The 25,252-nt window shown below is 41.7% G+C and overlaps 1 protein-coding gene across 2 annotated transcripts in view; it reads left to right on the top strand.

The window, feature by feature from the left end:
* Positions 1–24,328, top strand: part of smg7 (SMG7 nonsense mediated mRNA decay factor) — a 31,874-nt gene extending 7,546 nt beyond the window's left edge. The window contains exons 9-22 of one of the 2 annotated variants that reach the window (XM_055228641.1): positions 354–522; positions 4,896–5,055; positions 5,156–5,226; positions 6,212–6,368; positions 7,830–8,199; positions 11,696–11,843; positions 12,424–12,728; positions 14,167–14,454; positions 15,836–15,985; positions 16,723–16,800; positions 18,511–18,655; positions 22,579–22,743; positions 23,262–23,389; positions 23,479–24,328. In XM_055228641.1, coding sequence (XP_055084616.1) covers positions 354–522; positions 4,896–5,055; positions 5,156–5,226; positions 6,212–6,368; positions 7,830–8,199; positions 11,696–11,843; positions 12,424–12,728; positions 14,167–14,454; positions 15,836–15,985; positions 16,723–16,800; positions 18,511–18,655; positions 22,579–22,743; positions 23,262–23,389; positions 23,479–23,595 — 2,451 coding nt within the window. In that variant the 3' untranslated portion in view covers positions 23,596–24,328. The remainder of the gene's footprint in view (positions 1–353; positions 523–4,895; positions 5,056–5,155; positions 5,227–6,211; positions 6,369–7,829; positions 8,200–11,695; positions 11,844–12,423; positions 12,729–14,166; positions 14,455–15,835; positions 15,986–16,722; positions 16,801–18,510; positions 18,656–22,578; positions 22,744–23,261; positions 23,390–23,478) is intronic. The other variant, XM_033982443.2, reaches the window with a different exon arrangement.
* The last annotated feature ends 924 nt before the right edge of the window (positions 24,329–25,252 follow it).

The following is a 25,252-nucleotide window of genomic DNA, read 5'->3' as shown; positions in this document are numbered from 1 at the left end:
TTAAAATGTAGTGGCTGAAGGCTTCTAAAAGAGAATGTTTAGAAATAAAGTGTAGTATTGATGAAAATCTCAAATAGTTTATTTTTGTTGAGGTCTAAACAGAGTCAGAAGCTCTTACTCTTACTTAATAAGACCCCATGGAGACACAGGGATTTTAATTCTGTGAAAAGGAGATTAGCTAAATAATTAGTGAAAACAGGAATTTCCTGAGCACTCAAACCTTGAATCATGCATGAATCAACCGAAATACAATCCTGAGTTAATGAGGTCTTCAAATTTTGAGAGAGAAAAAAAAGTTGTCCATCACTGTTCTACTGATGTGTTGATGAATCCTTCTTGTCATGTGTTTTCAGAGGCTGATGCTGCAGAAGGCCTTCACCTCCCAGCAGCTTGTTCACTTGACTGTGATCAACCTGTTTGAGCTGCACCACCTCCAGGAGCACCTCCAGGAGCTGAGCAACACAGAGCAGAGCCCGGGCTCAGAGCACCATACCTGCTGGACTCAACTGCTCAGCCTCTTCAGTAAGAACACAGGCACTAGTATACTCCACAGTTTTTTTTAGACATTAACAGTGTCAGTTTACATTTCAATAATTTGATAACTCCAGAACTCAGATAATGGTCAGATTGGTCAGTGCATGTGTAAACATTAGCTAGGAAGAGTACTCAAAATGTGTCCAAGTACTGCTACCAGATTTGTAGTAACAAAAATCAGTCTTTTATACAAAACTAATTAAACTCTTTGGCTGGTTCACTTTTCAGCGTGGTTAGATCTCTGTAATAACAAAGGCAGCAGAACTTTCCTGCACATGTTCTTGATCAATGCCACGCTTTGCGTGGTTGAGCAGTGTTTGCTCTTAGTGATAGAACCTCTCCAACACAATGCAGGTTTGGACCCAGTGAGGCTCAAAGGTGGGCAATCTTACATATAAAACATGCAAAAATATTGTTAAAACATGTTTTATGCAATATTAGATCAATCTTTTGTATAAAATCCATTAAAGCTTAAGTTGTTTTTATTGTGCTGCTGTTCGTAGTTAGAGAAAGGAGCATAGGGAGACAATTGGGGCTTGAGCTCTACCCTGGAACTCACATGATTTTAAATGTACCTAATTACAATTGCTTGGAATCATACTCACCTGTACATGTTAAAGATCATGTTAATTTTTTTTTTCAAAAAGTTATATCTCTATCTTCTTCTTTTACCTACAGAAAGTGTATTGTAAAAGTAAAACATTGTGAAAAAAAAGTCTGACCGGTACATGCTGTATCTATCTAGGGCTGATGGGCTGTGAGGGTGGTCTACTCTGCTTGACTTTACAATATAAAAAAAGCTGTTCTAAAGCTCTGTTAGTGGCCAAAAAATTTGAAAAACAGTGAAATTGGAAAATGTGTCTCGGATAGAATGTTACTGACTTGTGGGGTGCTCCAGGGGTCAATCCCGGGACCCCTGTTGTTCAATCTCTACATGCTGCCTTTAGGCCAGTTAACGCACAACAATAATGTGTCCTACCACAACTATGCAGATGACACTCAGTTATGTCTCAATGGCAGCAGGTGAATATGGACCAGTGGATTCATTATACTACTGCATCTAAGAGATCAGTGTGTGGATGTAAAACAATACAAGACTGAAGTCATCATCTTCCATCCATCCATCCATTTTCTTCCGCTTATCCGGGGCCGGGTCGCGGAGGCAGCAGTCTAAGCAGGGACTCCCAAACTTCCCTCACCCCAGACACATCCTCCAGCTCCTCCGGTGGGATCCCAAGGCGTTCCCAGGCCAGCCGAGAGACATAGTCCCTCCAGCGTGTCCTGGGTCTTCCCCGAGGCCTCCTCCCGATGGGACATGCCCAGAACACCTCCCTAGGGAGGCGTCCAGGAGGCATCCTGAGCAGATGCCCGAGCCACCTCAGCTGGCTCCTCTCAACGTGTAGGAGCAGCGGCTCTACTCCAAGCTCCTCCCGTATGACTGAGCTCCTCACCCTATCCCTAAGGGTGCGCCCAGCCACTCTGCGGAGGAAACCCATTTCGGCCGCTTGTATCTGCGATCTTGTCCTTTTGGTCATTACCCAGGTTGAGAGGAACCAGATGGAGAGCCGATGGACCCGATGGAGAGTATAGAGCTGGTCCATTGTTCCACGACCGGGATGAAAACCACACTGCTCCTCCTGAATCCAAGGTTCGACTATCGGTCGGATTCTCCTTTCCAGTACCCTGGAGTAGACCTTACCGGGAAGGCTGAGGAGTGTGATTCCCCTGTAATTGGAACACACCCTCCGGTCCCCCTTCTTATACAGAGGGACCACCACCCCGGTCTGCCATTCCAGTGGTACTGTCCCCGCCACGCGATGTTGCAAAGACGTGTCAGCCAATACAGTCCCACAACATCCAGAGACTTGAGGTACTCGGGACGGATCTCGTCCACCCCCGGAGCCTTGCCACCGAGGAGCTTGCTAACCACCTCGGAGACTTCAGCCAGGGTGCTGGACGAGTCCGCTTCCAAGTCCCCAGTCTCTGCTTCCTCCTCGGAAGACATGACGGGGGGATTGAGTAGATCCTCAAAGTATTCCTTCCACCGCCTGACAACATCCCCAGTCGAGATCAGCAGCTCTCCACCCGCACTGTAAACAATGTTGGTGAAGCACTGCTTCCCCCTCCTGAGCCGTCTGACGATTTGCCAGAATTTCTTTGAGGCCGTCCGATAGTCCTCCTCCATGGCCTCCCCGAACTCCTCCCAACCCCGAGTTTTTGCCTCTGCAACCACACGAGCCGCGGCCCGCTTGGCCCGCCTGTACTCATCGGCTGCCTCAGGAGTCCCACGAGCCAACAAGGCTCAATAGGACTCCTTCTCTAGCTTGACGGCATCCCTTACTTCCGGTGTCCACCACTGGGTTCGGGGATTGCCGCCGCGACAAGCACCGCAGACCTTACGACCACAGCTACGAGCGGCCGCATCGACAATAGAGGTGGAGAACATGGCCCACTCGGAGTCCATGTCTCCAACCTCCCCCGGGATCAGGGAGAAGTTCTCCCAGAGGTGTGAGTTGAAGACCCCTCTGACAGAAGGCTCTGCCAGGCGTTCCCAACAGACCCTTACAATGCGCTTGGTCTGCCAGGTCTGTCCGGCTTCCTCCTCCGCCAGCGGATCCAACTCACCACCAGGTGGTGATCGGTTGACAGCTCAGCCCCTCTCTTCACCCGAGTGTCCAAGACACGCAGTCGGAGATCAGATGACACGACAACAAAGTCGATCATCGACCTCCGACCTAGAGTGTCCTGGTGCCACGTGCACCGATGGACACCCTTGTGCTTGAACATGGTGTTCGTTATGGACAAACTGTGACTAGCACAGAAGTCCAATAACAACCGCTCGGGTTCAGATCAGGGAGGCCGTTCTTCTCAATCACACCCCTCCAGGTGTCACTGTCGTTACCCACATGGACGTTGAAGTCCCCCAGGAGAACAACGGAGTCCCCAGTCGGTGCACTGTCTAGTGCCCCTCCCAGGGACTCCAAGAAGGCTGGGTACTCTGCACTGCTGTTTGACCCGTAGGCCGACACAACAGTGAGACACCTGTCCCCGACCCTCTCGTTCACCGGAGTGAACCCCAACACGAAGCGGCTGAGCTGTGGGGCAATGAGCAAGCCCACACCAGCTCGCCGCCTCTCCCCGTGGGCAACGCCAGAGAAATGGAGAGTCCAGCCCCTCTGAAGTCATCATCTTTGGCCACAGAAACAAAGAGAAAGTGTCAGCAGTCACCTCCAGTTTCTCCCTCTCTCTAAAACACGTGTCAAACTCAAGGCCCAGGGGCCAAATGCGGCCCGCCACGTCATTTTATGTGGCCCGCGAGATGAATTAAAAGGCATGGCTGTCATTTTAAAATAAGTCTATACTGCTTTAATGTGTGCACTGACAATAAAATAATGAGATTTTCCCAGCGAGTGGAACTGAGAAATATTTGCAAATAATCATCACGAAATGTTCATGAAGGACATTGACATTTTGACACCAATACGAAGCTAAGTATGCAAAAGTTAGTCTGCAAGAAAAACAACAAATTGTCCAATAATTAAAAGGCTGTAAAAGGCTGTACTTGAAGCAGTGCTGAAGGTCTGTGAGCAGGTGTGTCCTGACCAGATACACTTTTAAAAATGTCAGTTTATCACAGAAACCGTTATTTAACAAGTTAAAAAGTAATTACATTTATTTTACATGACATTCGGTGACATTTAGTGATATTTACACTGCCGCACAGTTACATCTGGCCATTGATGGCGGCCATTTTTCTGATGTGGCCCTCGGTGAAAATGAGTTTGAAGCCCCTGCTCTAAAACAATCACAGCTGCAGCTTTTTACCATCTAAACATTGCAAATCAAAAGGTATACTGTCAAAACCAGACTTGGAGAGACTTATCCTTGCATTTTCAGGATGACAGTCTCCTCACCGGCCTCTTCAAGTGAGCGTTAAGACAGCTGCAGTACATCCAGAATGCTGCTGCTTGTGTCCTGACTAGAACCAGAAAGTACGAGTACATAAGTCCTGTGCTCAGGTCTCTGCCCTGGCTTCCTGTTGCTCAGAGAAAAGACTTTAGAACAGCTCTGCTTGTCTCTCCATGACTTAGCACCAAAGTTCATCTCCCACATGTTAGTGCCATAGGAACCATCTCGCACTTTGAGGACTTCAGGGACCGGTCTCCTGCTGGTGCCCATATTCAGGACTATGAATGGGTACTCAGCATTTCAGTTTTATGCAGATAAAACCTGGAACAGTCTTCCTGAAAATGTGAGACAGGCCTCTACATTGACCATGTTTAAATCCAGGCTCAAAACAGTTCTGTTTAGCAGGTACCACAGGTTTAACTGTGTCTTTGTTATATTTGTGTCCTTCTCAGTGTCCTTCTTGGGAGTGATGTGCAGCAGAGCCATCCTGAATCAATCTGAGAGTGAGGAGCAGATGGGACAGTGCCCCTTGCCCGCCATAAAAGTGTCCCTGGACTGGCTCCGTCTGCGGCCTGGCCTCTTCCACCAGGCAGCGGTGCACCAGAGACAACAGTCAGTTGATCACACACACTAGGACTTATCAGTATACTCTCACATCGTCATTCTATTTTGGTTTACATACAAGAGGGGTCATGTGTGTCTGTTGTTGCAGTGTTTGGCCCTGGCTTGTGTCCTTGCTCAATGGTTTTCAACCCAAAGAAGAGGATGTGTCTGGTTCCTCAGGTAAACTTTTCCAGCTATTCAGGAACTAACTTACTTATGGTATAATGAAAGTAAAATATGAATCACAATTAATCACATGGTTAAATTGTGATTAATTTTGATTGATTTTGATTGATTTGATTTTGATGCTAAACCTATTTTTTATATTAAAGAAACAATATTTCTGTGTTTTTTCCGTGCAGGCTGCTGCTCCTTTCTGCTTACTGCTTATGAGTCTCATAGAATGCTGGTAGAGTCCTGGCTTAGTTTTGATTTAGTCCTGATTCAGGCCTCCTATTTAGTCCTGTTCAGTCCTGGTTCAAACTAGGATTGCACCAAAGAGAAAGAAAAAGAAAAAGAGAGAGAATGCCAGTGCAGCGGCTCACAGACCAGAGACAGGCTTTTTGAACCTATGTTTTTGACTGATACATGATTTAAGACATTAAATGTGCCCAACTCTAGTTATAATATAATATTATAAAATGATTACCTAATCAGAAAGCAAAATGAGCCTCACATTACATTTGGGTGCCAGTTTCAATATTGAAATCCAGTTGGTTTAAACCTAAAAGGATCGCTGATCTGAATAGTCAAAACCTAGAACCTAGCACCTGCAGCCAGTCATTAATCAGTGCAGCCTCTGCAGCTCAGTGAGTGAATCCTGGAGGTTCTGAACTTTCACATGAGGCACGACCCATCCATATACTGAGAATGAGAAAAACTTGTATGTGTCCTCTTCTGCAGGTTAAGGCACTGGCAACCCAAGTTAATTTGTGAATAGTACTGAGTGCAGGCTACAGACATTCCCTAATAACACTGTTGCTCCTTTCCAGTCATTTATGGTAAAGTTTGTATTCTGTATATTTCAGCTGTATGTGGTGTTGTTGGTTCTTTTAGCCATTGTACTGCAGTGTTAATGGCACTCTTCAGTGTGTGACTAAAGCCATACATAAGTGTATTGTCCTGTTCTCTTGTTCCCATCTGAGTATGCTCCTCTTGCCCACAGTTGTGCCGTTGCCTGAGGAGTTTGAGCTGCAGGGCTTCCTGGCTCTGAGACCATCTCTGCGTATCCTAGACTTCACTAAAGGCCACCAGGGCGCGCTGCACACCAGACACCAGCGCCTGGTCTGCCTGGGCAAATGGATTGCAGACACACAGCCTTTGTAAGCTCTGCCCTAGCTGTGTTTTGGCTCTTGTTGCATGAAAATGGGAACACTTTTCCAGTTTAGTGAGATTCTAGACCAGGCATCTCCAACCTTTAACCCCCGAAAGAGCCATTTTTACCCAGGTTCTATGGAAAAGAAAACACTGGAAGCAGCAAATACTTTTTGACATCTAAAATGGAGATAACACTGTATGTGTGTGGGTGTGTGTGTGTGTATATATATATATATATATATATATATATATTTTTTAATGCTTTGTATAAACAACTATAGTGTGCTGCTTATGAAATCCCTGACGTGCTACATAGAAAATTACATTATTTATGTAATTCATTTAATGAACACATTTTGAACTCTTAAAAACAAAAAACATGCCGAGTTGATGATTTCTTTCGAATGAATTAAAAAGCGCACTTAAATTATCCATGTAGCAAACAAAAAATGCCGTAAGCCGTCATCCTTATATCGCCTTTGGGCTTTTGGAGCATATAGTGGAGCCTTGACCTGAGATTAAGAAATAAATTGGAGAAAAAAAGCACTGTGTCACTAAACAATGAAAAATAAATATTTGCATAATATCTGCATAAATATTTATTTTCCCTGGTTAATGGGATTTCTGCTCCTGAACCTCTTCGCACAGTATCTCCAAATCGGGGCTCACTTCCATGAGTATGACTCTTATTTCGAGTGAAGAAAAAATATAAAATATAATTTTATTTCAAGATCACAATAGTCTTCCAATTTAGAACTACAATTTAAAAAAAAGAACTAACACAAATAAAATACACTTCAGTTAAATACCTATAATTTATTTTCTCAAGCCACATGGAGCTGCAGTTGTCGACCCCTGTTCTACTCTGTTTATAGCATTAAAATGATTATATTCGCTAATTTTGAGAAATATGTGGGAAGGTTTTGTTCTTGCTGTTCCAAAGATAATTTTGCCTTTTAGACAGTAACACTGAAGTAAAAATACTGTTTAAATACAAATACTGCTGTCAAATAGAATTAAGTAAAAGTAAGTAAAGTTCTTACAAAACATAAAGGTACAATAAATAACTTTCTGGAGTTTGCCTGTCACCTGAATGATTCCATGGAAATAGAAAGTTAAAACCATATTTCGGAACATTCTCCGTGGAGTTTTCTATGCCGTAGTGTGGAAAATTATAAGCAAAGGAAAAACATTTCACAATAAGGACACTTACATTTGAAAGTGTATAGTAACAATCAGTTAATGTTAAAATGTTCCTTTTTTTAGGAACATGTGGAGGATTATTTTTTGCAAGTAAACAAAATATGTTTAAAATACTGCATTATATATACAGTTCATGTCTTTTTTGAGATGTCTTTGTCAATTTTTTTTTAAATGGTTTGTTTATTGATCCCTTCAGAATTGCGATATATTTGAGAATCCTCTACATACAGCTATTATAACAGTGCTGCTCTGCTCCTGTCCAGGCTCATGCAGTGCCGTGTGTCTGAAGACGGCCTCCTCACCTTCCTCACAGACCTCCCCGAGCTGCCCATAGACGAGCCCCAAGAGAAGGAGGTGCTCCAGGAGTCCTCTAACAGCGAGCCCAGTCAGACTGAATCTGGCAGCTCCAAGTCCTCCACGTCCCAGGGCAAGAACTTCAAAGAGAACCTGAAGCCCCGCGAGCCCAGCCGAGATACCCCCCGCAGCTTGCCCAAGGAGCCCACCAAGGAGTCCGCCAAGGAGCCCATGAAGAAGGGGAGTGTTGCGGCCGTCAAGACCGATGCCAAATGGGACAGCAAGAAGAAGAATGAGATGAAGAAGAGCACACATGAGAAGACGTCAGACTCCAAACAAGTAATGTTCTACTGCTTTACACAAGAACAAGTAGCTAGGGCTGGTATTGTAGACTCTAGGCAATGGTGGTACTGTTAAATAGTGATTGTGAACGAGTCAGCACTTTTGAATATTACTTGAAAATTACTTTTCAGCTGTCTACCATGTTATAACGTTGTTCCCTCGTCAAAAACATGCCTGAAGAGGTTTTAGATGTTTTTTTAGATTCATACATGTTTGAGTATTTTAGCGATCACTCCCTATTCAAACCCTCCTTACGATTAGCTGTAAGATTCTGTGTAAAACTCACCCCACAAGCCGACGTCATCCATGCCCCCATATGGAAATTCTTCATAAATATACAAAACTGTACACAACTGTACACATAGTCCCTCCAGCATGTCCTGGGTCTTCCCCAGGGCCTCCTCCCGGTGGGACATGCCCAGAACACCTCCCTAGGGAGGAGTCCAGGAGGCATCCTGAGCAGATGCCCGAGCCACCTCAACTGGTTCCTCTCAACAGACCGATACAGCGACCGCATCACAGCAGACGCTGCACCGATCCGCCTGTCAATCTCACACTCCATCCTTCCCTCACTCGTGAACAAGACCCCGAGATACTTGAACTCCTCCACTTGGGGCAGAGACTCACCACCCACCCGGAGAGGGCAAGCCACCTTTTTCCGGTCGAGAACCATGGCCTCGGATTTGGAGGAGCTGATTCTCATCCCAGCCGCTTCACACTCGGCTACAAACCGCCCCAGTGCCTGCTGCAGGTCCTGGCTCGAAGAAGCCATCAGGACAACATCATCTGCAAACAGCAGAGATGAAATCCTGTGGTTCCCAAACCAGACCCCCTCCGACCCCTGGCTGTGCCTAGAAATTCTGTCCATAAATATAATGAACAGAACCGGTGACAAAGGGCAGCCCTGGCGGAGTCTAACATGCACCAGGAACAGGTCTGACTTACTGCCGGCAATGCAAACACAGCTCCTGCTCTGGTCATACAGGGACCGGACAGCCCTTAGCAAAGAGCCCCGGCCGGACCCCATACTCCCAGAGCACCCCCCAAAGGACACCACGAGGGACACGGTCGAATGCCTTCTCCAGATCCAGTAAAGTAAAAGGAAGCTGGATGAAATTTTTGTTAAAAGTTTGAATCAGAAGAACGGGGTGGGATTAAATAAGTGTACACTTCTTCCCACATCCCTTTTGAGAATGTTCAATGTTTTTGTGGAAGATAATTTATTTTATTTTATGGACTGTAATGACATGTACTACATGATTTATGAACATACTCAAATAAAATTCTAAATTCAAATTCAAATCCACAAAACACATGTGGACTGGTTGGGCATACTCCCATGAACCCTCAAGGACCCGATGGAGAGTATAGAGCTGGTCCAGTGTTCCACGACCGGGACGAAAAACACACTTTATTTTCAAAACAATGAAAGGTAAAATGGTGATCTAAATATGTTATGTGTTAGCAATTAATACCCCATAGAAGTAAAATACCCCCTCTTTAACTTGAACCAGATCTGATATTTTAAAAGAACTGATTCTTTTTCTTTCTTGTGTTGGTTCAGCATTAATTGGTATAAAAAACAAGAATCAGCACAGAAGCAGAGCAGGCAACACAAGTGAGAGCTTTGTGCACAAAAACATGTGTGCAATCGTAATAAAAGCTTATTTTTAATTACTATTATTGTAATGCAATGTTATTTAGATTATGCAGAATTTCAAAGGGTAAACACACTCCCACTCTCAGTTTGACCCATTTTAACAAATGGTCAAATTGAGATGGCCTTGGTCATTGCTCTGTGTGATTAGTTTATTGATAAAAGAAGTTTTCACATTAGCTTGTCATATAAAGAAATATTTTTTTTAAAAAGTCCTTTGAACAGCTCTTTAAAATGAATGGTTCCAAAAGATTTGGATGCTTTACAGTCAAATGATATGGGTTGTTGGTTGGGTTGCAAGATTACTCACAAAATAATATTGCAGTTTGAATTTTCACAATAAGTAACTTGCCAAAATCGCATCCATTGGCTTTTGTTATGTGTAAAAGCTGCTAACCCTGTAGTTTAGCCCTCCACAAACTTCACATTTCAGTCTTCTCTCAAATGCCAATGCTTCTGGACACATTTAAGAACTGAAGTTGCGAATCACAATTAAAATACTACTTTGAAGTTATTACATATACTACTGAAGTACTATTGAAGTTATTACATATTTATTATCTAAACTCAAGCCTAGATATTGATATTACCTTATAAACAAATTAAGTCAATATATTAAGTCATTCTGGGCCTATGGTAACAATGAAATTGTAGTCAAAATGGCAGTTAGTAAGAGTCATCCTTGTAGCTTAAATCAGCCTAATATTAAAGAACACATATAATGCAAAAGTTTTACAACTTTTATGAGCTTTTAACTGTGTTGTACTGTCAGTTTAATCACACTTTTAAGTATGATTAATCACGATTAATTGCATTGTGCGCCAATTTTATTGTGATTTAAGTGTTTTAATATGAGGTATTTTTGAACATTTTATTAAGAAAATTATATTTTATTTATTTATTTCATTATTTAGTAGTTTATTTAACCCTGGAGAACCCAAGAACCATTTTCGCCTTTGTTAAGTTCACTCAAATATCCACTTTTTCAATTTTAACCCTTTATTCCCTAATTTAGGATCAAAACAACATTTTACCAACCGCTGGTTTGGGAAGATGATTTTGTTTTGGTAGTTTTCCAGCTCAACAAAACAGCATGTGGTCAGCCATCCTGTCCCTACCACTCATCACTCATTTTATTTCAGTGTTCATCTACTAGGTGTCTCTATGCAGGGGCCCTCTCCAGACCCCAAGGCATTCCCAGGCCACCCGAGAGACATATTTTATATTCTAAGTAATTTAAGTTTAGAAATTGTATTCATAATGAATTTGTGTGAGTACATGTTCCAGGTCCATGTACATGACAAAACAACAGATTTAGTAGGGTTGAAGTCCCTCATTGCCGCTTGCTGATATGACTGGAACTTTTGGTGACAGATGTAAGGTGGTAACATGGTAGGCCTGGCATCTTCCATTGTTCTGTAATCATTAATTGATGATCAATACAACAATTTGATGTTTAATTAATCGCATGCGTTAATGCATTAACATTGACAGCCCTAGTAAAAATGCACCAGACTCATTTTGCGCTCTGCAGTCAAACTATGTTCACAACAAACACATGGCTCTATTAGCATACCATTCACAGGGGATTAGGGCTTCATTTATTTACTTTCCCATTGTTCATTGCCATTGCTGACAGCAGAGGGAGCTCCAGCACCTAAATACATAATTGGAAAAAGAGGCGGAGTTCATTATTAAAAGTTAGAAATGTGAAATACTAATTCCAAGGTAACCAAAAAATGTTTAAAAGGGAATTAAAGAATGCACAATATCCGTTCTTTAATGTTACTGCTATTTGTGCGCGTGGGTTCCATCTCTATCAATGCTGTGTTTCAGATGAAAGTGCAGACAGAGATGAGGAAGACTCCTGAAGTGTCTGAAGTGAAGAAGAGCCCGGTGACCCCCACACAGCCCACCGGCTCCACATCACAGTTTGTGCACATCCACCACCAGGGAGCCTTCCCTCCACTGACTAGCTGCCCGGGTGTGTGTCTGCTCCTCCACACACACTACAGCTTAGATTTATCCCTGCCCCCTTTGGAAAGGAAATGTGTTATTTTTACTTTCCCTCTGAGTGTGGGAATTGCCCATTTATTTATGTTATAATTTGTTATTTTGGTTCTCAAGATAGTTATCCAATCAGAGAGCAGAATGAGTCTCACATGAGTCTCTCTGGGTTGCCGGTTTCAGTGCTGAAATCCAGTTGATTTAAACCTTAAAGAACTCTCTCTGATCTGAATTGTCACTACCTAAACCCCAGCATCTGCAGGCAATCATTAGTCAGTGCTAGTGCAGCCTCTGCAGCTCAGTGAGTGAATTCTGGAAGTTCTGAGCTTTCAAATGGGCTTTCACATATACTGAGAACATCCTATTTCAAAAACACTAAGTGCTCAGGCCACCTTCCTATATGAAAAAAGTAGATGTGTCCAAACGTTTGACTGGTAATGTATTCATGTTTGTTTTTCACAGATCTTTGTTAAGATCAAAGATCAGCAGATAGGGGGCATAGAAAAAGACCCTATGCCAAGTATGTCTCATTGTAATGTTGGCATGTGTCCCTGCAGGCTTCCCTCCTTCGGCTTACGTGCTCACGCCTCCTGTCCCATTCCACGGCCTGCAGGGCTTCACCTTCTCCCCCGGGCCGGTGTCTGTGTCTGGACACTTCCTGTCACAGGCCCCCCCTCAGCCTAACAAGTCGTCCCACCCTCCATACACCCAGCAGCGCTCTCCCCCTCAGGGCTCTCCGGCCTCAGCGGGACAGAGCCAACCCCCCGGACCCACATCCATGGGCCAGCAACAGGCTCTGCAGCAGCCCCCTCCGCAGCAGGTCACACTGGGCAAGAGTCCTCCCCACCTGGGCTTACAGCAGGTACTTCATCACATTTTGTACTCCCATAGCAATAGAGAAATCCATCGATGTATTTATGTGTGGTTGAAATGTGGAGCATTGGTGCAGAGAAGTAGTTTCAAAGGTGTTGGACCCAATTTCTACTCTCTTAAAAATGAATTAGTTCTGTTTTTTATATTTTTAACAGTCAGAACGGAGTTTTGTTGTTACGGTAATGCTAACAACAACTAGCATGCTAACAGCTTAACGGACTTACTTCCCAGCTTGCAAAGGATTAAAACACCTTATAATTAGCACATTTTAAAAAATTTTCAAGTTTTGGACATTGTGGTCTATAATGACCACAATGTATTGCAAGAACGCAGAGCAGGACAGTGACAGGTCTTTAATCTTTGCATAACACGGCAGAATGAAAACAGACAGAAGCTCTGTTTAAATGCATTTTTAGGTGTGATCATAAATAATAATAAAAAACACGTTTTAAAGTTGTTAGTGTTAGCCATTTACTTTAGCTTGAGTTCTTAAAAGAACCGTAATTTCCACATCTCAGGCAAAGAACTAATTTAGTAATAAAATTATCATTAAATGGTAAATATAATACATGTTTTAACAAACTTTTAACTATATTTATAATGTTTTTAAGGCTTATGTAAATTACTATTTATTGCAAACCTTTTACTGTTCCTACCAATTTTCTCTTAGCATGAAATCATATTATGATGACATCACTGTATAAGGACAGAACATTGTATTAAAGGCATATAATACCATTTTAGCCTATCACATATACACAGACTCTAAAACATGCCATAAACTGAGAGAAGAGGTTTTATGTAGGACTTCGGCAGAACAGTAATCTAGAGAAATTTTTTATTTGTGTTTTTTCACAAAGCAGTTTCACTTAAGCCTTATCTGGGTGAAACATAAATTTAACAACTGATTGATTAATCAAAAGAAACAAATGCTAGATGAAATGATTAACAAAATAATCCTTAGTTGCAGCCCTAATATAAAGACAGATTAAACTTGTGAATCTGTTTAAATATGAGTTTACTTGTAAATACCAAAAAAACACCAAATCTTTAGATAACTCACTACTTCTTTCTGCTGTTGTCCTTAAGCCTGTCACAATAAATACTGTATTGAGTTATCAATATCGATATGACAAATGGAACAATAATTTTTGGGAGTCAGTATTTATCGTGGGTGCTTTTTCTTTGTACTAATTGGGCATTTTTTGTTAATTTTCTGACATTTGAGTTGTAGAAAGTTGAATTTCTATGACTCATTATAGGTACAAACGAGCTATTACTTAAGTGTTGTGTTCTGTCATTTTTTTATTGCAGCTTTTAGAATATTTTTTGGAGGATAATTCTGTTTTATGGTTTGGTTATAATATTATCATTTATTTACTTAAGCAATATATATCGGTCTTGTCCTTTTTCCTATGATGGTCCAGTACCTCCAGGAGCAGTCGTCTCCTCTGTGGAGCCAGGGTTCAGGCCCCAAACTGCCCCAGATGCCTCCGCCTCTGAAGCCCCAGCAGCCGCAGCAGTCCCTTTTCATGTCCTCAGAATCCAGCCTGAAACAGTTCGACCCTCAGCCCTCCATGCCTGACCTAGACAAGAAGTTCTCCCCCAGTGTGAACCTGCACGAGGAGCAGATGTGGAAGTACTCCAACCAGGCTGTGCTGGAGCGCCTCAGGAGAGAGAGTCAGTCTGATGGACCAAGAGCACTGCCCTTCCAGGTGACTGCTCTCACTAATAAGGTGCTCCAAAAATCTATACATCCATAGTAGTGTTATTTCAATACCAATTTAGTGGAATAGAGGTATGGAGTTTTATCCATACTAAAAATAGTATCAATACTCACTAATTTGAATGAGTATTGATACTTGACCCTTTAATGTGCATTAGACAGGTTTTCACGGTCTTCTATTTATTACTTTATTTGGGGGGATAGTATCTTTGGTAATTATTAAAGTTCTACAGCTGTTAAGTGACCTTTTGTGGAAGAAATTTAAGAAAAGTACAAAAACACAGGAAGTAGCTCTGAGTTCTAAAATGTAATCCCTCTACTTATGTCATCAACATGAAGAACTTCATCCAAAATGCAGAAACAATTTAGGCACAATAAATGACCTCATCCATCCCATAACTTTATCTATCTTGTATCGGTTTGAGCCATTACAGTGCAGAGCTTTTATGTTTTTGCCTCTGCCCCACACTGCTCATGTACTCAGGTATGTGAATCTGTATATATTCCCTACCGCCCACTAGGGCAATGTGTGTAAATTAAATTGTCGGGACATGAACCTGCAAGGATTCTTCATACCTCTTTGTCTGGTGGTGGTGAGTAAAAGTGGCTTTATAGAGCAGGGTGTAAGCTCTTTTATTACCTCTATTATTGACTGCAGAGTTAAGTCAGGTAAACTTAGACTTTTTTGCTATTAAAGAAAATAACAATTGATCCAGAAAGTAAAATCTCCCAACAGCTTAAAACATTAGCCTTTCAACACCTCTGTCAAGTCAGTTTGAATTAGGGTTGTCAAAAATGTCTAGATACTGATACTAAGACTAGTATCGAAACCAGATACTCGTTTGAGCAGGTGTCAATACAAAAAAAGTCACATTTACAGGACAGAAATGAATGTGAACAGCTTTAGAATGATTTTGAGCTGTATCAGAAGTATAAGACCACAGACTGTTATACGCCCATGGACCACTATGGAACCTACCTGGATGACTGAGGGATTAGACAGATATAAGCGCACATGAGGATGTAAATGAAAGTGATTTAAAGTTGAAAATCACATTCTATTGTCTAAATAAAATGGTTTTTTTTTATTTTTTATTATTGTGGTATCGGAATTGGTATTGAGTATTGAGTCTATTCCTTAGTATCAAAATCGAGTTTAAAATTTTAATATCATGACAACACTAGTTTGAGTAGCTTCCTTTATGCAGTGTTGAGACCTTCTATAAAAATAGCCTATTGCTTCTTAGCTCTTCACTTTTTTCTTCACTTTTTCTCTCTGCTCTTTCCTCCTGTTTCTTGCCCCTTTCTTCTCCCCTCTCTGCACCTCTCGTACCCTGGTACCTCCCTCCCCTCCATCTTTGCTGGGGCAGGACCCTAAGTCATCTCCTCTGCTTCCCCCGGACTTGCTTAAGACCCTCGCAGAGTTTGGGGAGGATGAGGGCTTGGTTTTTCCCAAAGCACCGTCGCTTTTCCACACCTTGGCATCTCCTCTCAGCTCTGCTCCTGGATCAAACCTTTTCGTATGTAGCTCTCTCTCTCTCTGTTTTTTCACCAGCGATGGTACTCATGAGGGGGGGGTGCTCACAGGGGGCTGCTCAGTTGGGCATGTTGGGGGGGGGGGGTTCTTTACCAAGTGCAAAAAGAATAGTTTTAGTGTTAGTGTTTGAGTCCATAATTAAGTTTTTCACATTCTCTATTATAATTCAAGTCAGCCGACTGGTTTTAGATTAATGTTACGATTTAAAATGTCCAAAATATAATTATAGATTATTACTGTGTAGAGAACACAAAAGCACAAAATGTCTTCTTTGAAGTCCTTTTACAGCACCAAAATAGATTGTTTTGTTTTTTTATTTATTTTTTTATATTTATTTCAGTGAAAAACAGAAAAACATGTGTCCATACTCTCAGTGGACTTGCATCTCCACAAACCTGACTCTTATTTGGCCGGGAGGAGGGGCTCCTCCTGCTTGTTTTCATGGAATTGTTCCTTTGGCTATATTGTTCCACAGTATGGCATAAAAATGATCAATTTCCATGGTGAATGTTCCGATGTATGGTTTTAACTTTTTTCCATGGAATCATGCAGGTGAAATGCCACCTCTGGAAAGTTACATGGTTTTGCTTTAATGAAAATAAAATTGTTTCTGGTTCTGTGAATAAATACTGTTTAAACATGTTATCTAGTAAAAGTGAAATTAAATTACTGTAAAACAAGTCTAATGATTAATTTGCCCGTTGCATTATTTCTGTGCAGTACACTAATAAAAGGATGGAGCCAGGAGTGGAGAGCATGAACCAGCCGTCCTCTCTGCTGCAGGGCTTCCCCATGCAGGTCTGAGCCTTCTATATCCCATACACTTTAATAAAGACAATGCAACTGAGTGTACACCATACTTACTATATTTACTTCATCATTCAGTACAAGAGCAGTAGGAAAATATTTGGTCATCGCTTGTACTTTATTTGTACTCAAAGGGCTTTTTCTTTGTTTTTGTAGTTTTTAAGGATGAATCATGAGAATAATCTGTATTTTTTTCTTACAAATATACAATTTGTGAAAAAATAATTGCCCCCTAAAATGGTTGAACCACCCTTAGCAGCAGCATCTGCAGTCAAGCGTTTGCGATAGCTGGCAATGAGTCTTTCAGATCGCTATGGAGGAATTTTGGCCCACTCTTTGCGGAATTGTTTTAAATCAGCCACATTGGAGGGTTTCTGAGTATGAACTGCCTTTTAAAGGTCATGCCACAGCAGCTCTATTGGGTTCAGGTCTGGACTTTGACTAGGTATGCCATTTTTGCCTAGTCTCTTTCTTATAGTTGAGTCATGAACACTGGCCTTTACTGAGGCAACTGAGGCCTGCAGTTGTTTAGATGTTGTTCTAATTTTTGTAGGCCGGCCATTCCTAGGAAGGTTCACCACACTCCAATTGTGGATAATGGCTCTCACCATGGTTCGCTGGAGTCTCAAAGATTTAGAAATGGCTTTGTAACCTTTTCTAGACTGAGACATGTCAATTACTTTTCTTTTTATCTGCTCCTAAATTTCTTTAGATTGTGCCATGATGTCTTGGGTTCAATATTGCCGACTTCACCTTGTCAGACAGGTTATATTTAACTGATATCTTCATTTGAAATGTCTGGCAGCATCAGGCCTGGGTGTGGCTATGAAACTGAAGTCAGCTTTCCACAATAATATGATTAATCACAGTTACCTCATCATTTAACAAGGGGGCAATTACTTTTTCACACAGGATCATCTATATTTGGATAGTAATTTTCTCTTAACAAATACAATCATCACAGAAAAACTGCATTTTATGTTTACTTGGGTTATCTTTGTTGAATATTTCAATTTAATTGATGATCTGAAACAGTTAACTCTGGCACACGTGCAAAAAAGTAAGAAATCAGGAAGGGAGGCAAATACTTTCCACAGCACTGTACATGCTTTAGGGCTGTAGGCTTGACTAAAGACCTGCTGATGATTGATTAGTCGGCTAAAAAGGTGTGGCAAAAGCTCTCAACACTATTACATATCTCTGTGTATCTGACCCAAACTACACTCACGGGCAGGAGTTCATGCAAAATTGACAATTTACGCAGAAAAAAGTACTAGTAAATGTATTTATATAAAGACAGATTAAACTTGTGAATCATGAGTTTAATCTGCCTTCTTGCATATAAATACGAAAACATACCAAATCTTCAGATGGCTCGCTCACCAACATCTACAGCCCTAAACTGCTTGAATAGTTGTTTTTTTAACATGAACTCGTGTGTAGTTATTTTGAGTGCAGTTTGAGTCTAATCATAGAGATTTTTGTCAGAGCGACCTTTTGCCATGCCCCCTTTTTAGTCGTCGAATCGATCTGCAGGACATGTCCACCAAGAATTTCTTTAGTCGACTACAGCCTTATTGCTTCCGGGTTATTGTGTAAGTGGTATAAAGTAGTTTCAATATTGTCATGTATTGTAATTTGTCATATAGATAGTCAGGTTTAACTGAATATTTGGTCATAATTATTGATATTTCTCTGTAGCTAAACCAAAACAGCATGTTCAGCCAGACCTGTGGGAAAAACCTACCTCCCAGCTCCAAACCCGAACCTCAGCTGATGCCCCAAGAACCTTCCCTTTACTCACTGTTTGAAACGTCCTGGTCACCGTCTCTGCCTGCCAGCTCTGGTAAGCCTGATCTGGACAAAATTCATCGCAGAACGCAATCACTATGTTTACATGCATAAAATCTGAGCGCGTAAACAAACTAATTCAAATCGTCTTTACCCCAAACCTGTCAGGCCACTCTTGTCCCAGTCTACAGGTTTATAGGTTTAAAATGTTGCACCCTGATTGGAAATTATGACATCATGCTAGGGATGCTCCATAACTCTTTTAACACCTTTATGTTGTTGAAATAAAGTTTACATACACATATACACATATACATCTAAACTGTACGAAATCTTTGGATAGAATTAGGCCTGTCATGATCAATGACGATTGACTTATCATTCAACAGATGGCAGATGGAACAATGATTTTTGGGGTCAGTATTTATCGTGGTACTGTTCCTTTGTACTAATTTGACTTTTTTTTTATTAATTTACTGCATTATGATGAGATTTGAACTCTAGAGCAGTGGTCCCCAACCTTTTTATCACCGCGGACCGGCCAACGCTTGAAAATTTTACCATGGACCGGGGGGGTCCACGGTAATTTGTGGGTTAAAAACCCCTTAGCATTCCGGGTCATTTTGGTGAAATTGCCTTTGTTCTGACCTCTCCAAATTAAAATAATCATCATTATTGAACCCTCAGTAGTAACTGCACTAGTTTGGGGTCTTTGTAAAGGTAACACCCTATAGTTTTACCCACAGGTGTCAGAATCACTGTAAGTTTGTCTGCTGAGCATTTATACACTTTGGAACACACATTAAAAAATTTTTTCTCATCCTCGCCAAAAAAATGTTGTGAAAATGAAGGTGTAGAAAGCTGCAGTAGGGATCTGGGGACAAAAATACACTATATCTCAACTGACAAGATTGTTGACCACTTACATTTCAAATTTGAGGTCAATACCTATAAAAGTGAGAGTTTTACAATCATTTTATCATGAGTAAGTCCAGGCCTCTCCAAACCTATCCGAATGAAGACATTTGGAGAACGTTTGGAAAAAGTGCAATAACTTTTGAATGTTTCAACCCACAGACATCAGTGAGGCTCGACTGAAAACTCACACTGAGAGGAATCTGTATCTGCACACCCAGCTGCTCTATTACTGTACATTTATATATCATATCAAAACACAATATAAAATGTATATTATGTGACTCAGTGGTTAGAGCTTTGGTCCCGCAACCTGAAGGTTGGAATTTCTGTCATTGTGTCATTAGTTCTGTCATTGTGTCCTTAGGCAAGACACTTCACCCAAGTGGTGTGTGTGTGATGATTGGTGGTGGTCGGGGGGCGCAGATTGGCATTAGCTAATGCTAATGATTACACATGATACACATTTGACCCACAATTAAGTTAATAGCAGAATAAACCACGCTTACCGATCAGGAACAGCATCCAGTCCATCAAAACATAAGGTCCTTCTACTCCTCAGTCCATCATGAGATCTTCACTCGGTTCCACGAACCGCTCCGGGTCCGAGATGCCTCTAGTTTAACTTGTACAAACATTGCGTAAAATTACGCAATACGTGTGCGTAATTTTACGCGCGAATCTTTATATCCAGTCTCGCCTTTTTACGCACACAGCAAACTCTGTCTGTTTACAGTAAACCACTGCATGTCATGCATCAGCGTGTTCCGCAGTTCATGGGCTTTAAGACGAAAACATCACTAAACGTGTGTAATGTAACAGCTTGATTCTACAAGGGGGAGAGTGGGGCGTACTCTTTCAGTCATCTGTAGCTCTCATTCACTGTCCGCGGCTCCAGTAACCCACAGCCCCCACCTTATTGGCCAACTTTGGTGTCAATCACAAGCTAACAAGTTTGTTTTGCACTGAGGAACAAAGTTGGCGCTGTCAGAAGTTTATTATGCCTGAAACTGACAAAAGAATTGCAGAGAAGTGACGGAACAGATTTCACTTTCCTGCAGCAGATTGGAAATGGAGGCTCTAACTTCCTTTGTGGACATAATTTCTTGACTGGATTATATTCTCTGGACCTTTACGGAACGAATGAGACCAACTTTGTGTGAATATGTTGATGTTTGACAGAACCAGAGCGCTCAATGGTAAGTGAAGTCCAAATCCACATTTCTGACTTCTCTGTAAAAATGGCTTTCCTGTCAGCACTGTGGTGATTTGAGGTGTAAATGCTTTACATATTCAGAAAGATGAATGCCATAGCTTTCATTTGATGTGTAGATTGTTTGTGTGGGTGACGCAGAAATACACGTACATTGCTGTAAAGTTGTAACGTAAAGGCGGGCCGTCGGAACGCTAAGTGGTTAAGTTGTCGGCGCTCAAATGACGGAAATGTAACCGAGAGAATCCGGTAATTTTTCAAAATAAACGATTGTTCAGACTCTGATAATAAATACAACGGAAATAATTAATTATTTCTTGGACGGCCGGTGGCCTGGTACCAATTGATCCACGGACCGGTACCAGTCCACGGCCCGGTGGTTGGGGACCACTGCTCTAGAGGTTTGAATTCTATGACTCATTATAGACACAAACTAACTACTTAAGTGTTGCATTCTGTCTTAACGCTCGTTTGGAGAGGCCAGTGAGCAGGCTATTACAATAGTCTAACCTACTAGAGACAAATGCATGAATAAGTCTCTCCAAGTCTGGTTTTGACAGTAAACCTTTGATTTTTGCAATGTTTTTTAGGTGCTAAAAAGCTGCAGATGTAACTGATTTGATGTGACTGTTAAAATCTGAGACTATTATTACCCCTAGATTTCTAGTCTGATTTGAAGGTTTTAGAGAGAGAGACTGGAGGTGACTGCTGACACTTTCTCTTTGTTTCTGAAGATGATGACTTCAGTCTTGTATGAGTTTAGCTGGAGAATGTTGTCTTACATCCACACACTGATCTGTTGGGTGCAGTGGCAGAGTGAATCCACTGGTCCATATTCACCTGCTGCCAGTGAGACACAGATCTAAGTGTCATCTGCATAGTTGTGGTAAGACACATTATTGGTGCATATTAACTGGTCTAACGGCAGCATGTCGAGATTGAACAACAGGGTCCCAGGATTGACCCCTGGGACACCCCACAGGTCAGGGACATTTTATCTGAGACACATTTTCCAATTTCAACAAAGTACTCCCTGTTTTCTAGATAGGACTTGAACCAGTTTAGTGCCGTGCCAGAGATGCCCTCCCAGTCCTCTAGTCTCTGTAAGAGGATCCCATGATCGACAGTGTCAAAGGCAGCACTCAGATCTAACAGGATCAAGACTGAGAGTTTGCCTGCATCAGTGTTCAGTTAGTTAATCAGTTAATCAGATACATACGCTAACATAACATATGCCGGTTTCTCCACAAACACAAGAGACACGAGTTCTTTTCACTGATGTTTACTCTGGTCTTACTTCTTCATCACAGTTCACACCGTAGAACTAGCAAACACAAAAAATATATCATAAGCTCTGGGTCATATTACATGTACACACAAAATTGCATGTGAACACATGGAAAATATACATACCACTTTGGCCTGCGAATAAACAAACCGGGGAACCGAAAATGTATATTTTACTTCTCAATTGTTTCTTAAATAGTCCTCTGTCAGGTAAGACTTCGCATTAGAGTAAAAAGCTGAACCGGAAAACAGGAAGTACTTTTTGCAACCTTAAACTAGACTTATGGTAAACTAAACATTTACAATATTGTTCCAAATGAAAAATTATCACCTTTATGGTTTTATAAATGAAGGGTAAAATAAATGTATAATCAGCTGTTGCCTAACTATGAAAAAAGTGCAACTTATAGTCTGGAAAATAAGGTACTGGTTTATTATCCGACCAAATTAGTTCAAAATTTGAGCAACATAAAAACCTGGGTTTCCTGACGTGCATGTAAATGTACTGACTGACACAACAGCAGATGTATATATTATATATTGTTGTTCTCTGTTCCTTGTAGACCACTCCACTCCGGCCAGCCAGTCCCCACACTCATCCAACCCCAGCAGCCTGCCCTCCTCTCCCCCCACCCACAACCACAACACACAGTCCAACTATGGGCCCATTGGCACCTTCGACAGCAGAGAGCGCCGCCTGGTGGATCGCTGGAAGATGGACAAAAAAGGTCAGGTTTTGCCTACCTACACTCCAGCCATACTAGTCAAAGCACGTTTATTTCAGAAAGCTTAAAGACCCTGTACCTGATTTATGAAGAAATAAAATAGTATAGCTATATTGTATAAGCAGATCTTGAGGTCAAAACTCTTTATCATACAATAATCAGCAAGTGTGTGGTTAGCATGCTAGTTGTTGTTGTGATGTTATTGTGATGGCAAAACTCAGATTTGGTCTCTGAACGTTGTGAAAATTCATTGCAGTTAATAATTAGGATGTTTGAAATGCATAAGGTAAGTGAGGAATAACACTCAAAGGCCACATGAGTTCTACTTTAACTTAGAACTAAACTTATTTCATTGCTTTATATTAATTGCCTCCTTTTAACTCACTCTACATCACTATTAAAAGAACTTAGAAATCATCCCATATTTGGCCCATTAGAGAGACCTGTGCTGTAGTTTACAGAAAAAGAAGACCTCATGTTTCACAGATCCTTGTAAAGACCTAGCTCTTCTATCTGTCTAGGTCCCGGGAGTGGTTTTGGACTGGACTACTTGCCCCCTGCCCCTTCCTCTGAGTCCAGCTGGCCTCAGAGCAGCTGGAGTCAGGAGTGTCCCATGGAGGAGTCAACAGTGCTGCCCGACAGCCTCAAGGTAACACTACTCATCAATCATTCTGTATAAGACCTAGACTAAAACTAAGTGCACTACTGTGTGTCCTAACTGCCCGTGTGCTCCCTCAGTCATTTTGGTCTAGCTCCATGATGCAGCCCGGGCTCTCCCCTCTGGAGCAGCTCCTCCTCCAGCAGCAGAAGCAGAAACAGCAGCACGCCCATGGCACCATGAACCCTCCGCACTGAGCGCCCACACCCACAGCCAGGGTACCAGGCTTATCTCACCGTCATGCCCACACGACGAGCGCTCGCAGGGCATCTAACCACCAGGCTGGCTTCAGAACAGAACCAGCTCAAGGCCAATTAAAGGGAGGAGACAGTCCCGAGAACGGTCCCAGGAGGAGTGGCCCGTCCTGGGTTGACAGGCGGTTGCACACACGGAAGAGTGGAGGATTTTAAAACACGCTGGAAGGAATTTTTTGCAAGTTACCTTCAAAATTGCGAACTTTGAACTTGGAAGTCATTTTGGGCTAATATTCCAAAATGGAGCAACATAAAGAGGGTTATGGGTATAATACCACATTAAGATTGTATCATACTTTTAGCCGAGTTTTTCTCTTCTTGTATCAATCTATTCAGTTCTCACGGCTTTGAGAATAGACTCGAGCAGTAAAGCAGAAAAAAAACGAAAGGCTTCCTCCATTACAGCAGATCATGAGGTAGGTGCTGATGGAGGAGAAAATGGACCCACAGAAGACTAAGGAGGCTAGGCTCAACCACATCTCCTGCCATTACGAAGAATGGAAAGAATCGTATCGTACCGAGGTGGGCTCACACTGCGCTCCACGATAGCAGACACTTTTATGGAAAAATTTAATGGTACAATTTTATTCAGAATAATTTAGGACTCCTCGCAATTTCATAGGTTTTGGGGACAGTGGAATTCTACTAGTCACTTTTGTAAAATAGTTTGTGGGGGGGGAATCTAGTTTTGAAAGGTTTGCGTACAGGTTGTCACGACAACGCCAGCTCACATTGGGACGAGAATGTAGCAAACCAGTGGAGACCAGAGGAACCAGCAGCAGTGGATCCATGCATAGTATGGTCTGTCTGTCCTTAAAGTCAAGACGATGCGCCAGTCCAAACCTAGAGGAGAAGTGAAAAATGGATGGGTGAGGGAAGCTGATTTGTTTTGTATATTCGCAGATAAGATCAGAATGATCAACATGTATATTAAAAATTACACGTTTAAACCTATGTAACCCCCATTAAATGGACAGTGGTTTCAGATGTATTGAGATGGTCGATTTGAACTGGCATGAAGAATGTTGAGTCATATAGACAGTAGAGACCAGCCCTAAGTGTCTAACAGTAAACATTCTTAGATGGCAATAAGCTAGTTATTGCTTTGCTGCTCAGACTAGATTGCTAGAAATATTGTATCAGCATATTTTCCTTTTAATGGTAAACTGTTGATGATGCAAGTTCTTTAACACTTTGTCCCATTTAAATGGGACACGATAAAAGGATGAGCTGGAGATTATATTGTTTGCGTTCACATGACAATTACTTAAGAAGTTAAAAAAATGAGCTAGAGGACAGGTCTAAAATCTATGGTAGCATCTGCACTTTAACTGTTGGCATGCAGATGTTTTGGTTTATGGTTAATATCTCTGTAATTACTGGGCCGATCCACATGAAAAGAAATCTGGCACAAAGTTCAACGTTTTCTCTGTCAGCACAAATGAACTAAGGTGAAATATTGCTTTCATTTAAGTGTTGCGTAAGTTGCGTTCTTCAAAATATGTGTCAGTTGAAAGGACCTAATGCCATAAAATGAATATGGTAACCCAAATCCTTTACAAAAATATCTGTATTTTCTGTTTAGTTATTTGTTTCAAAA

Source organism: Periophthalmus magnuspinnatus, chromosome 17 (assembly GCF_009829125.3).
Source record: "Periophthalmus magnuspinnatus isolate fPerMag1 chromosome 17, fPerMag1.2.pri, whole genome shotgun sequence".
NCBI classification, from domain to species: Eukaryota; Metazoa; Chordata; class Actinopteri; order Gobiiformes; family Gobiidae; genus Periophthalmus; species Periophthalmus magnuspinnatus.
The sequence above is the reverse complement of the archived record's forward strand: the minus strand, read 5'-3'. Positions and strand labels throughout refer to the sequence as shown.